This window comes from Podarcis gaigeae (assembly GCF_964106915.1).
Source record: "Podarcis gaigeae genome assembly, chromosome: 12".
Taxonomy (NCBI): Eukaryota; Metazoa; Chordata; class Lepidosauria; order Squamata; family Lacertidae; genus Podarcis; species Podarcis gaigeae.
In genome coordinates this window covers 5811903-5827859 of record NC_139688.1, presented here as the reverse complement: position 1 = coordinate 5827859, position 15957 = coordinate 5811903, and the positions used below count along the sequence as shown (strand labels likewise).

At 46.3% G+C, this 15957-nt stretch overlaps 2 protein-coding genes across 2 annotated transcripts in view; one reads left to right on the top strand and one right to left on the bottom strand.

Moving 5' to 3' along the window:
* ALS2CL (ALS2 C-terminal like) overlaps nt 1–2835 on the bottom strand; it is a 75257-nt gene extending 72422 nt beyond the window's left edge. The window contains exon 1 of the mRNA XM_083704000.1: nt 2701–2835. The gene's annotated coding sequence lies outside the window, so the exon portion shown is untranslated. The remainder of the gene's footprint in view (nt 1–2700) is intronic.
* The window catches only part of TMIE (transmembrane inner ear), a 29375-nt gene that overhangs the window by 3344 nt on the left and 10074 nt on the right, over nt 1–15957 (top strand). The window contains exon 2 of the mRNA XM_083704389.1: nt 10345–10462. Coding sequence (XP_083560515.1) covers nt 10345–10462 — 118 coding nt within the window. The remainder of the gene's footprint in view (nt 1–10344; nt 10463–15957) is intronic.

The window sequence follows — 15957 nt, the reverse complement described above, 5'->3', positions numbered from 1 at the left end:
GGCAACCTGAGGCCAACTTGCATTTAACTCCGGGTGAATAAAAAGCTACAAATCTGCCCATGAGCTTGCCAACTTGGGCAGGTAAAGCCCCTCAGTTATCTGAGGCAAATTCAGGCCAGTTCTTAATCCAAGCATATCGCAAACTTCCCATCTCAGAAGCAAGTTTGCAAAACCTGCTCCAGATTCAGACCATCATTAACAGCAATTAGCTCCGCCCATCGGCTCACCATCGCTGAATATTTAAAGCAAGCACCAGCTGCAAACACAGAAGGGGAAATTGAAGGTACAGTGGTACCTCAGGTTAAGTACTTAATTCGTTCCAGAGGTCCGTACTTAACCTGAAACTGTTCTTAACCTGAAGCACCACTTTAGCTAATGGGGCCATCTGCTGCTGCCGGGCCACCGGAGCACAATTTCTGTTCTCCTCCTGAAGCAAATTTCTTAACCTGAAGCACTATTTTGGGTTAGAGGAGTCTGTAACCTGAAGCGTACGTAACCTGAAGCGTCTGTAAGCTGAAGTGTATGTAACCTGAGGTACCACTGTATTGTTCAAAATATCATTATCAGCACCATTCTTTCATAAAATTTATACACCTCTTGATGGTAAAAAAACAAACCGTTTACTAAAAGGAATAAAACAATATAGTTACCACTAAGTAATAATGTAAGACATTTGAAAAATTATAACAACAACACGCTAAAAAGAGATGAAAACTCACATCAACTTTCTAAACACCTGGCATATTTAACAAAAATGTTTTTGGCAGGTGCCGAAAACAGTATAGTGATATCAATAGGAAAGGAGCTCCAAAGTGCAGACGCTGCCACACTAAAAGACTGGATTCTTACAGCCCATACAGCACTTTTTAAGAAGTTGCCCTCTGAATTTGCTTGCCGCAGACCTTTTGCCATGATTATTAAGACTCCCTGGTCCTGAATGGGGTAACTGTGCCCCTGAAGGACCAGGTGCGCAACCTGAGATTCATTTTGGAGGCGCAGGTCAATTCTGTGTCCAGGGCAGCTGTTTATCAGCTCCGTCTGGTACACAGAATGAGACCCTCCCTGCCCACAGACTGTCTCACCAGAGTGGTGCATGCTCTGGTTATCTCCTGCTTGGACTACTGCAATGCGCTCTACGTGGGGCTACGTTTGAAGGTGACCCGGAAACTACAACTAATCCAGAATGCGGCAGCTAGACTGCTGACAGGGGGTGGCCGCCGAGACCACATAACACCGGTCCTGAAAGACCTAGATTGGCTCCCAGTACGTTTCCGAGCACAATTCAAAATGTTGGTGCTGACCTTGAAAGACCTAAATGGCCTCGGCCCAGTAGACCTGAAGGAGCATCTCCACCCCCATCGTTCTGCCCCGACACTGAGGTCCAGCTCCGAGGGCCTTCTGCTGGTTCCCTCCCTGCGAGAAGTGAGGTTACAGGGAACCAGGCAGAGGGCCTTCTCGGTAGTGGCACCCACCCTGTGGAACGCCCTCCCACCAGATGTCAATGAGAAAAATAACTACCAAACTTTTAGAAGACATCTAAAGGCAGCCCTGTTTAGGGAAGCTTTTAATGTTTAATAGTGTAGCAGGAACCCCCCCACCCCAATCATTCTGTTTGTATAAACTTCACACTCACACACTACATACGCCACATTTCTGTTATAAATTCATAACACCACATTTCTGTTATAAATTCATAGAAAGTCAACCATACATTGGATTTGCACTGTTCCATTTTTATTTTTACTCCATGTGACAAGAACTAACAAAGGGGGGTGACTTAGTCCTGGTCAGCCATAATCCCTTCACTGTCTCAGCACATCCACAGGAGCCCTGCCCATGCCAACCCTGATGATCCCAGACAGAAGACAATCAAGATCACAAAGAACCTGCATATGGGAGTGGATTCAAACAAAGGACACTGATCAGATCTTCCCTCAGGGGGCAGGAAACTGCAAAATCCCCTTTGTCTCCTAGAAATTCCTGGAAGGGGAGGGGGGAAAGGAGGAACCAGCCAGGTGACAAGACACTCAAGTTACCACCAACTCCTCCTTCGGCCCCTCCTTTCTGTAATGTATGCCTCCCACAACCCCTCCTTTCTGTAATGTATGCCTCCCACAACCCCTCCTTTCTGTAATGTATGCATGATGTTTCTGGGGGTGGGCTAGACCTAGAGGAGGGGAATTTCAAAAGTTTTTATAAGACCTTGCACACTATTCTTCTGGGTCTTTCCTCTCTCCTGCACGTGAGGGGAATACCCTGTTGCAACAGTTCAATAAAGGCCAAGCCTACAGGCTGCTGTTTTGCTCCAAGTTATCCTGGTTGGTGTCTTTGTTTTGTCCAAGGGAGCCCTCGGATTTTTCCTGCAACAATAGGTTATTGTATTTTAGTGTTTTGTTGGAAGCCACCCAGAATGGCTGGGGGGACACAGCCAGATGGGCGGGGTATAAATAATAAATTATTATTATTATATTATTATATGAGGCAAAGCACCTCTGTCTACCAGGTCTTAAGAGGCAAACAGGGAAAGACACACACTTCTTGCCTCAGAGAGCAAATATCGTCTTAACCCAAGTCCCAGATCTGACTCCCAGAGGCAATGCTTACGTAACACACAAGCTGCCTCCAAAAGAACACATTTTAACCACAAGTTTGCATGCAAGACATCTTCACATCTTGCTATCCAAGTGTCACACATCCTACCTGAGCTTTGTCCCGGGTCCCTGGTCAAATCTTGGTAGCCTCTTCTTTTCTAGGCCACTGTGTCCTTTTGAAAAGCTTGTTTTCCCCCTTCCTTCCCTTTCCCTCTTTTTGCTTCTTCAAGAAAGACTTGGCTTCCATTTCCTCTTTTTATAAAGCTCCCATTTGGAGAGGAGGCGGGTCTAAAAAACAGCAGCCCCGCCTCCTAGCCAAACTGACTGACAGTGGAACTTTGCAAAAGATGGAGGCCAGTGAATGGGGAGAGGAAGGCATGAAGCTAGGTGCCTACATTTACCTGGGAGTAAGTCCCATTCAACTATCTGGGGCTGAATGCTGAGTAGAAAGTGCAGTGTAAAGACTTCCTCGTGGGCTAGAGGTTCACTGGGGTTTGAGAAATGAAGAAGAAGAAAAGGAGAACTGTTTATTCCCACCCACCACCACCAAGATCTGCAGAAAAGAATTAAGTGTGCTAAAGATTCCTGTAAAATTCCTAAGGTTGCATAACTAGCAATAGCAAATGTTGCCAGCTGCTTTTAACTGGAGAGCTCCTGTCCCTTTAATATTTGGACACTGGGAGGAAAAGCGGCTTTTCTACTCAAAGGCCTGGGATAGGACTATTGGACGCCCAAGGAAGATGAATGTTGGAAGATTCAGGCCAGAGAAAGAAATGATTTATTCACACAGTGCTTTGTTAAATCTGCAAGCGCAGCTTTCTCCCGATTGAAACGTAGAGTGTTTGAGGACCAAGACATTCACAGGGAAACCAAAATGCTTGTTTGCAAAGCTATTGTACTACCAACCTTACTGTACGCTTGTGAAACATGGCCCACTTATAAATGCCATCTCCAGCTCCTCAAAATATTCCATCAACGGTGCCTCCGAAAAATCTTACACATCACTTGGGAAGACAGGTGAACTAATACCAGTGTACTGGAAGAAGCAAAGATCACCAGTGTTGAAGCTATGATTCTTGAACATCAGCTTTGTTGGACTGGTCATGCTGTGCAGATGCCTGATTATCGTCTTCCAAAAGCAACTACTCTATTCCCAACTTAAGAATGGAAAGTGAAATACCGGTGGAGAACAAAAGAGGTTTAAAGACGCTCTCAGGGCAAATCTTTTAAAATGTAGTATGAGCACTGATAACTGGGAAACACTGGCTTGCGAGTGCTCCAGTTGGAGAACAGCGTTTATTGAAGGTGTCATGGGTTTTGAAGACACTCGAACTCAGGACGCAAGGGAGAAACGTGCTAAGAGGAAGGCATGCTTGGCAAATCCACACCGTGATAAACTAAATCCACACCGTGATAAACTGCTGCCTGGAAACCTATTGTCCCCACTATGGAAGGACGTGTGGATCCAGAATTGGCCTCCACAGTCACTTCCGGACTCACTGTTAAGACCGTGCTTATGGAAGACAATCTTACTCAGGTCCAGCTCCGAGGGCCTTCTGGCGGTTCCCTCCCTGCAAGAAGCCAAGTTACAGGGAACCAGGCAGAGGGCCTTCTTGGTGGTGGCGCCCGCCCTCTGGAACGCCCTCCCACCAGATGTCAAAGAGAACAACAACTACCAGACTTTTAGAAGACATCTGAAGGCAGCCCTGTTTAGGGAAGCTTTTTATGTTTGATGCATTACTGTATTTTAATATTCTGTTGGAAGCCGCCCAGAGTGGCTGGGAAACCCAGCCAGATGGGCAGGGTATAAATAATAAATTATTATTATTATTATTATTATTATGAGTGATCACCAAAGAAGGAACTGCCTCCAGCAGGAGGCAGTGGTGCTACCAACCTAGATGGCTTTAGAAAGATCCCACAAATTCTTGAAGGAGAGAGGGCTATCGATGGCCGGCAACAGCTCTACTTGGAGCTACTAGGGCTTGAACCGGGGACATTTTGCGTTCAAAGCAGATGCTCTACCACTGAGCTATGGCCCTGGGGCAGGGGGTTAACCCAGCCTGACAACTCTCCTCCCCTTATTTCCATTGCAGTCTGCTCTGCAGACATCTGGTGCTGGAGGAGACTCTTGAGAGTCCCATGGAATGCAAGAAGATCCAACCTCTCCATTCTGAAGGAAATCAGCCCTGAGTGCTCGCTGGAAGGACAGATCCTGAAGCTGAGGCTCCAAGACTTTGGCCACCTCCTGAGAAGAGAAGACTCCCTGATGTTGGGAAAGATGGAGGGCACAAGGAGAAGGGGACGGCAGAGGACGAGATGGTGGGACAGTGTTCTTGAAGCTACCAGCATTAGTTTGACCAAACTGCGGGAGGCAGTGGAAGACAGGAGTGCCTGGCGTGCTCTGGTCCAGGGGATCACGAAGAGGCGGACACGACTAAACGACAACAATAACTGCAGACACCAGGAAGCTTTTAGCAGTCTGCTGAGAAAACACACCATCTGCTAATAGCCAGAGATCAAGTTGCAGGCACCAGGCAGAAGACACCAGGGATGGGAGCAGCCTGCACTCTCATGGCAAAGGGGTGGATCCTGCAGCAAGATGTGTCCAATTCTGGGGGATATTGGCAGGCTGGAACACAGGCAGAGCTTTTTTCCTGCTGCTCCAGAGGATAGGACCTGAAAGGATGGATTCGGATTCCTAGGAGATTCCGACGAAACATTTAAAGAATTTCCTGATGGTAAGAGATGTTCAACAGGGGAACGGACTCCCTCGCAAGATGGTGGACTCTCCTTCGTTGGAGGTTTTCCAACAAAGGTCAGATGGCTGTCTTATAAAATCGCAGAGTTGCAAGGGACCTCTGAGGGTCATCCAAACCAACCCGCTTCCAGGCAATCTGTCAGGGATTTTTGAGCTGCGATTCCTGCATCGCAGGGGGTTGGACTAGTTAACCGCTGGGGGTTCCCTTCCAAGTCTACGGTACTGATTCTAGACACCGGGCTGGAAGGAGCACTTATCTATTGTAATAAACAAAAATCTGCCCTTATGGGGGACACAGGAGCCCTTATAGAGTCCTTTGCAGGTTCTCCATCAGTCGGAGAAAATAACAGAGGCCAACCAGAGAATATTGAGAAGCAAAGCAGCTAGTAAGCCTGATCTTTATTGAACTGTTGCAACAGGGTGCTCCCCTCACACACAGGAAAGGAGGAGGACCCAGAACCAAGGTGTACCTGCCCTTATATAGACATCTTAAATTGCCCACCCTGGAGTCCAAGACCACCCCCAGAAACTTCATACCTACATCACTGAAGAGGCAGTCTACAACAGAAATCTGAGTGCATTGTTTATCTCCTGTCTGGCAGGTTACCTGTTAATGGTTACTTGATTGGTTACCCTGGGGAGCCTGGCCAGTCTTTTGTAATGATAAATACTTAGTTCCTGAGCCAGGTCACAGGCTCACCTTGTTCATACACAGACATACCCTTAAGACAGGATCCTTCCACCTTGCAGAGAAATATTTGAGGTCAATTTGGGAGGGACAAAATGGTTTCAGGACTTTTTCTGCGGGGTTTCAGACAAGTGGTTTATATATGCAGTTATGAATATTTATTATTATATATACAAGACCCTTTTTTTATTTCAATATATTGATGAATTTGTAAATAATGTAAGCTCCCTGCTTAAAACGGGGGGCGCCCTTTGCGTGGATGCACACAGCCCCTAGATCTGGAGCGGCTCCAACAGCATAGGCTTGGCTTTGCCGTCCCTCAGGTGGGATACCTGGAGGTCTTCGCCTACCTCAGTCAGTTGTCCAATCCCACCTGGGGGAAGCGTTGCCAAGGAGACCAGGCCAGGTGGGGGAGGGATTACCTGCCCACACAAAGGAGGGAGGATCTTACCTGGGAATCCTCACTTGGCTCCAGAGCTTCTCCCACCCTACCCACCCTCAGTTAATGTCTTATTTTGCAGGTTAATTTTTCCTCACAGGTTTTGCAGGTTAATTTTTCCTTCACAGGTATGCAGGCACTGCTACATTAAGGTCGCTGTTAAAGGGCCGGAAAGGAATTTCCCTGCATTAGCAGGTTTCGCCTTTCCCGTAGCAAAACGTCACAACTTTGGCGGGATCAGGCCTTGGGCGGAATCCTTTTGTCCATCTTCCTCTTTGCGGCGGCGATACCAGGGTTCCCCGTTAAAGGGGTTTATGAAGGGAGGCTTTGACCGTATGCCGAAAGGTCGTCATTGCTCTCCCCTGCAGCGGCGGCGGCGTAACGGGGGCGGCTATCTCTGCTTGAACATATGTTCTCCAGAGCCGACCCATCCCCCCACACACACACTGGATAACCCTGATGCTCCCTAGGTCCCCGGCTGGGGACTGGGGAGGGAGAACGCCCAATGCCTGAGCCAAGGTCTGCCCACATTTGAAGTTTAATAAAGTTGTGGCCAATTTAATCCCATAGCACGATGTCTTGAGTCATTATTCCACATGACGGGGGGACCGCGCGGGATCTGGGGACTCTGCCTGTCCACGCAAAGCAATTTACATCTTTTTACCACTGGGTGTCCCATCTCTTGGGGTTTATTGAGATGTGATTCCTGCGCTCTTGCCCACCTGAAGAGTCACCTGCCACTGGGAGGACACCAGGTGAAGCTGGAGGGATAACAACCCTATAAGGATGTGATCGGCAAGGCTGTGTTTCAGCCACACCTCTGCACAGTGGCTGCTCACATGGATTCTGTCTTTTAACAGCAGACACACTGCCTTCTGAGGGGGAGACAGAAATGCAAGTCTCCCACAATGGATTGTCAAGGGAGTTTGCTTTGGGTGGATACAGAGGCTGGGCATGGCAGAAAGATGGGCTTCTGCTGCCCAAAGATCCATCAGCTGTAACCTGAACCTTGCTAACCCTCTTCCCTAAGAATCAGCTGGCAGCAACTGAACAGGGGATCAAATAGCAGGCATTAGAATTCCCTAGAAAGCAAGTCTGCCTGGCAGAACTGGAGCTTATCTTCTGCCCTCTGGTTCAATGAGCCCAATTCAAAGTGTTGGTGCTGATCTTTCAAGCCCTAAATGGCCTCGGTCCAGTATACCTGAAGGAGCGTCTCCACCCCCATCATTCTGCCCGGACACTGAGGTCCAGCTCCGAGGGCCTTCACTGCGAAAAGTGAGGTTACTGGGAACCAGGCAGAGGGCCTTCTCGGTGGTGGCACCCACCCTGTAGAATGCCTTCCCATCAGATGTCAAGGAAATAAACAACTGCAGTGGTACCTCGGGTTACATACGCTTCAGGTTACAGACTCCGCTAACCCAGAAATAGTACCTCGGGTTAAGAACTTTGCTTCAGGATGAGAACAGAAATCGTGCTCCGGTGATGGCAGTGGGAGGCCCCATTAGTTAAAGTGGTGCTTCAGGTTAAGAACAGTTTCAGGTTAAAAACGGACCTCCGGAACGAATTAAGTACTTAACCTGAGGTACCACTGTATCTGACTTTTAGAAGACATCTGAAGGCAGCCCTGTTTAGGGAAGTTTTTAATGTCTGATGTTTTTAGCAGTTTGCTAAAACCCAGCCAGATGGGCGAAGTATAAATAATAAAATATTATTAATTATTAGTATTATTATTAGAAACAAAGCAAGCAAGTTCCTAGCCCTCATGGGTTTGCCAAGAAAGGGTTAAAACGGGCTCCCCTAACCCAGCAGAGGGCTAGAAAAGCAGAGGGAGCTGGTCAGTTTTAGCTATTTGGTGACATTACACAAGCTGGCTCCCAATTTGTGTGTACGCAAATGCACAGAGGGAGGTGCCAAACTGGGTCTTTGACCCGGGTGAAATACAGTGGCACCTTGGTTCTCAAACTTAATCCATTCCGGAAGTCCGTTCCAAAACCAAAGTGTTCCCAAACCGAGGCGCACTTTCCCATAGAAAGTAATGCAAAACGGATTAATCCGTTCCAGACTTTGAAAAACAACCCCTAAAACAGCAATTTAACATGGATTTTACTCTCTAACGAGACCACTGGTCCATAAAATGAAAGTGATAAACAATGTACTGCAGTCACACAATCAATCCATCAGTAGCTGAACTGGGTTCCACACAGTCACGAAAACAAAACAAAAAGAGCCGCAAAAACAAAAAGGCAAAATAAATAGCAAATAGACCTCAGCGTAACACTCAAAACGAAAGTGTGGCACTCAAAACGGAAGCATAAGACTCAAAATGGAGCACGTTCGGCTTCTGAAAAACGTTCGCAAACTGGAACGCTTACTTCCGGGTTTGCAGTGTTTGGGTTCCAAGTTGTTTGAGAACCAAGGTACCACTGTAAAGTCTAATTTCGCCCCTGGCTTGATGCTTCATATTTCTTTCTTTCTTTAAAAATGTTTTAATGAGCTTTTAATGGACTTTCTCGTCTTATCTTGTAATTTCATATTCAAATAAGAAAGGGGAGAGAGTAAAGCAATCCAATAGGTGTTTTACAAAACCCTCACGTTCCTTTTGATCCCTTCCAGGACTGCACCAAGCGATTGCAATTTGCCTGCCAGTGGGAGTGGGAATTAAAATGCATTGAGGAGGGATTTCTTTTGGGGGGTGGGGGTTGTTTTTAGGAATACCGTTTTGCTTTGTCTTTGTATTTACAATTGCACCAAAAATTCACTCAGCTAGAAAGTAACTGTTTAAAAACAAAAGCGAAAATGTATCTTAAATTCAAATAACCTGCCCCTCCCAGTTTGCGTTTCCTCAGTTGCAGTACGCACTCTGAACAGCAAGCGGCGCTGCAACACAGTTTAATTGGCATCGCAGACTCTTGCCCGCAACATTATTTGCAAATACAATCGCGTATTCCAGCAAGATACGGCCGGAAAAAATATTTTTATTAGCTTGCTCTGAGCTTGATTCCGTTTTGAATCCTCACTTGTGCAAAGATCTAAGGACGGCGCAAGCTTCCTTCAAAGGGTTTGCTGCCTTTGAAGTTGCTTTTTCAGACATTAATTACGGGGCGCTCTAATCTTCCTAGGGATTGCCAGCTTATTTGCTTCGCTCTTTTGCTCTGCTCCTCTGCTCTGCTTTTCTTAGCAGCTTCCGCTCCAGTCATGCTTACTTCCAGGTCGGGAGAGTTGCTGCTATTTAATTTGTAACCACTGAGTGCCCAGATTGACTCCTAAGCCACTTTGTTGTTGTTGTTGCTGAGTCGTTTAGTCGTGTCCGCCTCTTCGTGACCCCCTGGACCAGAGCACGCCAGGCACTCCTGTCTTCCACTGCCTCCCGCAGTTTGGTCAAACTCATGCTGGTGGCTTCTAGAACACTGTCCCACCATCTCGTCCTCTGTCGTCCCCTTCTCCTTGTGCCCTCCATCTTTCCCAACATCATGGTCTTTTCCAGGGAGTCTTCTCTTCTCCTGAGGTGGCCAAAGTATTGGAGCCTCAGCTTCAGGATCTGTCCTTCCAGTGAGCACTCAGGGCTGATTTCCTTCAGAATGGATCAGTTTGATCTTGCAGTCCATGGGACTCTCAAGAGTCTCCTCCAGCACCAGAATTCAAAAGCATCCATTCTTCGGCGATCAGCCTTCTTGATGGTCCAGCTCTCACTTCCATACATCACTACTGGGAAAACCATAGCTTGAACTATACGGACCTTTGTTGGACCTTTGTTTAAGTTAATGATATATTAATTCCAATTGGTCTACTCTGAGTAGGGCTTAGCTGGGTATGATACAGTGACCCTTCTGCCCATATGCTCTAACACTTCCTGTTCTTTTTTTAGGCCACCACCGAGCCGCCGAAAAAGAAACCGGACCCCATCACATCGGAGACTGTGGTGATCTGGGGCTTGCGCCTCTGGCAAGTGGTTGGGATCTTTGCCCTATTTGTCATGAGTGTCAGTAAGTCCCACCTCTCTGCCTTCCATCCTAACCCCGAGAACCTCATTCCAGCATTAGAAACTCAGATATACCTTGGTACTCAAACTTAATCCGTTCCAAAACCAAGGTGTTTCAAAACCGAGGCACACTTTCCAGTAGAAAGTAATGGAAAAGGGATTAATTTGTTCCAGACTTTTAAAAGCAGCCCCTGAAACATCAATTTGACATGAATTTTACTATCTAACGAGGCCATGGATCCGTAAAATGAAAGCAATAAACAATGTACAGTGGTACCTCGGGTTAAGAACTTAATTCGTTCCGGAGGTCCGTTCTTAACCTGAAACTGTTCTTAACCTGAAGTACCACTTTAGCTAATGGGGTCTCCTGCTGCTGCTGCGCCGCCGCCGAACGATTTCTGTTCTCATCCTGAAGCAAAGTACTTAGCCTGAGGTACTATTTCTGGGTTAGCGGAGTCTGTAACCTGAAGCGTCTGTAACCTGAACCATATGTAACCCGAGATACCACTGTACTGTAGTCACACAATCGATCCATCAGTAGCTGAACTGGGCTCCACACAGTCACAAGAACAAAACAAAAAGAGGCGTAAAATCAAAAAGGCAAAATAAATAACAATAACAGACAGACCTCAGCATAACACTCAAAACGGAGCACGTTCGGCTTCCGAAAAAAGTTCGCAAACCAGAACACTTACTTCCGGGTTTGCAGTGTATGGGTTCCAAGTTGTTTGAGAACCAAGGAACCAGTGTCTAAACTAGGTGTCAAAGGGCTCCTTAAACCAGGGTTACAGTGGCCAAAATGGAACATGTGGTTGCCATTTTGGGGGACGGTGTCTCAAAAGTTGTATTTTTTCATTTTGGGTTCCTGAAATTCATTCTGATGGCACAGATAAAATAGAACTTGTATCTCAAGGTGGTGGAAACGTCAGGAGCTATCCTGGTGCCCAGGTATCATTACTTGGTCGCGAGTGCCCCATAGCCAGGTGCAAAATGCGCTTGGCGAATTTCAAAAGTTGACTCATTCACACAACAGGGTGTGAATGATGCACAGAGAGGGGTGTGGTCTTGCCGGTGGATGGGCCCGCCCCTGGCCCCGCCCTTTCTCATTTAGAAGCATAGCTGTCAGCTTTTCCCTTTTCTTAAGGGAAATTCCCTTATTCCGAATAGGATTCCTCGCAAGAAAAGGGAAAAGTTGACAGCTGTGTTCAGAAGAAGCTATGGTTTCCTCAGTAGTGATGTATGGAAGTGAGAGCTGGACCATCAAGAAGGTTGATCACCGAAGAATTGATGCTTTTGAATTATGGTGTTGGAGGAGACTCTTAAGAGTCCCATGGACTGCAAGAAGATCAAACCTCTCCATTCTGAAGGAAATCAGCCCTGAGTGCTCACTGGAAGGACAGATCCTGAAGCTGAGGCTCCAGTACTTTGGCCACCTCATGAGAAGAGAAGACTCCCTGGAAAAGACCCTGATGTTCTGTTCTCATCCTGAAGCAAAGTTCTTAACCTGAAGCACTATTTCTGGGTTAGCGGAGTCTGTAACCTGAAGTGTCTGTAACCTGAAGCGTCTGTATCTCGAGATACCACTGTAGTTCAATAGTGCTATTTTTGCAAAACACAATAATAGGAATGTCATCACAAGCAGAATAATCTCTAGAACTTGCGGAGGTCCGATGAAGACGAATGTTGGAGTTACAGATAGGTAATCTTAAACAACTCCTAACCCACAATAATACTACAACCAGACTTAACATGGACACTGGCACCAGAGCCTGCAATAAACCCAGATGCCAACTTTGCTGCCACATACACCCGGACAACACCATTACTGGCCCCAACAACATCACACATACCATCTCGGGACTATTTAATTGCTCATCGTCTAACATTGTGTATGCCATCAAATGCCAACAGCGTCCTTCAGCTCTCTATATTGGACAAACAGGCCAAACCTTACGCCAAAGAATAAACGGACATAAATCTGACATCAGGAATCACAAGACAGAGAAACCAGTAGGAGAACACTTCAATCTCCCAGGACATTCTATACAAGATCTCAAAGTAGCTGTTCTATTACAAAGGAATTTCAGAAATAGACTGGAAAGAGAAGCTGCTGAATTGCAACTTATTACCAAACCTAAAACCATGGAGAGACCTGGTCTGAACAAAGACATTGGATTCTGATCTCATTATACATGACAAAGCCATTTTTCACCTTCTCACCCCTTGCTTTTTCCTGTAAGACCTATTGCAGTCGTTAAGAGTCGTCAACAGGCTCATCACAGCTATCTGCCAATCACCCATTCCTACCACCCTTCTGAGTAATACCCCTCCCCACCTTCTCACTATATAGGAGGATCTGGTAACTTCTGTTTCAGTGTATCTGAAGATGTGTGCATGTACACGAAAGCTCATACCAAGAACTAACTTAGTTGGTCTTTAAGGTGCTACTGGAAGGATTTTTTTTGTTTTGACGAATGTTGGGAGATTCAAGATGGATAGAAGAAAGTTGTTCTTCACGCAGCACATTGTTAAACGGTGGATCTCCCTGCCACAAGAGGCGTGATGGCCACGAAGCTGGAGGGGTTTAAAAGAGGATTAGAGGAGAGGGCTATCGATGGCTGCTAGCCAGGATGGCTGGGCCATGCCTCCACAGTTAGAGGCAGTGATGGTTCTGAATCCTAATTGCTGGAAACTACAGGAAGGAAGAGGGTTCGAATCATGCTTGCTGGTTTCCCATAATGCACATCTGGTTGGCCGCTGTGAGAATAGATGGACTAGATGGGTGACTGGCCTGACCCAGAAGTTCTGTTTACATTCTTAAATTAGCTCAGAGGGCTGCCTATCACTCTTTTATTCTGAGAGCTGATTCACATTTTTAAGCACAATATTCAGAGTCCACTGGATCCCAGCAAAACTATACCAGAAGAAAATAACAAGGGCAGGCAACTGCTGGAGATGTGGGAGTAAAAATGCGAACTTAGCACATATGATGATTAACTGCCCGATGATAAGATCATTTTGGTGCGAGGTGAGGATATTTATAGTAAGAATAATAAAGAGAAATTGTTATTTAGGGGAATTGAATTTAATTCTAAATTACATTCCGGATACGTGGGAGATTTCAAGGGGTAAAAAAAATATAATGGATGTACCGTGCTATATTAGAAGCAAAAAAAACTTGTTTTGATTAATTGGAAGAGCCGCAAAAAGATTCCATTGAGCACATGGATTGATAATATGGACAGATTAGCTACATACGAACAAATTGCATGTCGGCGCAAATTAAGAATGGATAAATATGAAGAAATCTGGAATGAATAGCTAAGCGATAAGGCGGATAGTGGAGGGAGGAGAGAGAGGTGGGAAAATATTGTTAAAAGGATGCAGTCATAGGTATATCAGTGTATTTAAATCTGAATTGTCAAATTGTGTTATTGTTACTATGACTTTTGTTGTAGTGTTTTTTGCGGTTGTTGTTTGTATTGAAAAAATGATTAATTTTTTTAAAAAAAAAAGCATGCGTCACCCCGAAAGTGACATGGGTATAAGAGACAACCTTGCGCCTTTACTCATGAGCGAGGCAGATTTCGCTCTCAAGTCAGCAATCGTTTGTTGCAGCAAACAGAGTGGAAGGATCTTTCGGCTAATTTCATTTATTGTTTTCCCACCGACAATGCTATTTATCTCCAGGAGCAGAAAGGGAATCTATCATTTTTAGAACAAGCCTGCTAAAGGCTGACTTTGGAGAATACTTGTAATTGTTTTCAAAATAAAGTGAGGTTTGTGTGTGATCTATTACCTCAGGGTAATGGCAATGGTATCCAAAAAGCCAAACTTCCATTAATTCATACCCCCCAACATTTCTCCTGTGAAAATAGGGATGTCCCATTCCATTGTGATTATTTTACTATTTATACCCCACACATCTTTCTGGGTTTCTCCAACCACTCTGGGCAGCTTCCGACAGATGTAAAAACATGATAAAATATAATAATAAAAAATAACATTCCCTCTACAGGATTGCCTTCAGATGGTTCGGGGGGTCAGATAACTCTATACCCTCTAACATTTCTCTGACGAAAATAGGGACGTCCTAAGGGAAAATGGGACATTCCAGGATCAAGTGGCTTCTCAAAATCAAGGACGTCCCTAGAAAATAGGGATCCTTGGAGGGTCTGTTAATTTTGGCAGCCATAATGAAACACAAAGAGATACAATGGTACCTCGGGTTAAGTACTTAATTCGTTCCGGAGGTCTGTTCCTAACCTGAAACTGTTCTTAACCTGAAGCACCACTTTAGCTAATGGGGCCTCCCGCTGCCACCACACCGCAGGAGCATGGTTTCTGTTCTTATCCTGAAGCAAAGTTCTTAACCTGAAGCACTATTTCTGGGTTAGCGGAGTCTGTAACCTGAAGCATATGCAACCCAAGGTACCACTGTAATTTTATCTTTATCATCACCTCCCAAGGAACTAGTTGATGCAATTCAACAGCACAGCATTGAGTTCCCACTTGCACCACAACTGACTTTGGAGGAGACCCCCGACTTGCAGGCCTGATGTGGCTCACGGTGCCATTTTTGGTCAACTTGGCAACCCTGGCCAGGCCTTGGGTTGGACCCTGATGCCTTGCGATGATCAAGCTACCATCTAGAACAGGGGTTGGCAAGGTTTACTGGCCATGGGCTGAGGGCCTTTTGGAGGTTCCATCGCTGCGAGAAGCCAAGTTGCAGGGAACCAGGCAGAGGGCCTTTTCGGTGGTGGCACCCGCCCTGTGGAACGCCCTCCCACCAGATGTCAAAGAGAAAAACAACTACCAGACTTTTAGAAGACATCTGAAGGCAGCCCTGTTTAGGGAAGCTTTTAATGTTTAATAGGTTATTGTATTTTAATATTCTGCTGGAAGCTGCCCGGAGCTGGACCTCAGTGTCCGGGCAGAACGATGGGGGTGGAGACGCACCTTCAGATATACAGGACCGAGGCCGTTTAGGGCTTTAAAGGTCAGCACCAACACTTTGAATTGTGCTCGGAAACGCACTGGGAGCCAGTGTAGCTCTTTCAAGACTGGTGTTATGTGGTTTCGGCGATCGCTCCCAGTTACCAGTCTAGCTGCCGCATTCTGGATTAGTTGTAGTTTCTGGGTCACCTACAAAGGTAGCCCCACGTAGAGTGCACCGCAGTAGTCCAAGCGAGAGTTAACCAGAGCATGCACCACTCTGGCAAGACAGTCTGCTGGCAGGTAGGGTGTCATCTTGCGTACCAGATGGAGCTGGTAAACAGCTGCCCTGGACACAGAATTGACCTGTGCCTCCATGGACAGCTGTGAGTCCAGAATGACTCCCAAGCTGTGCACCTGGTCCTTCAGGGGCACGGTTACCCCATTCAGGACCAGGGAGTCCTCCACACCCGCCCGCCTCCTGTCCCCCAAAACAGTCCTTCTGTCTTGTCAGGATTCAACCTCAATCTGTTAGCTGCCATCCATGCTCCAACCGCCTCCAGA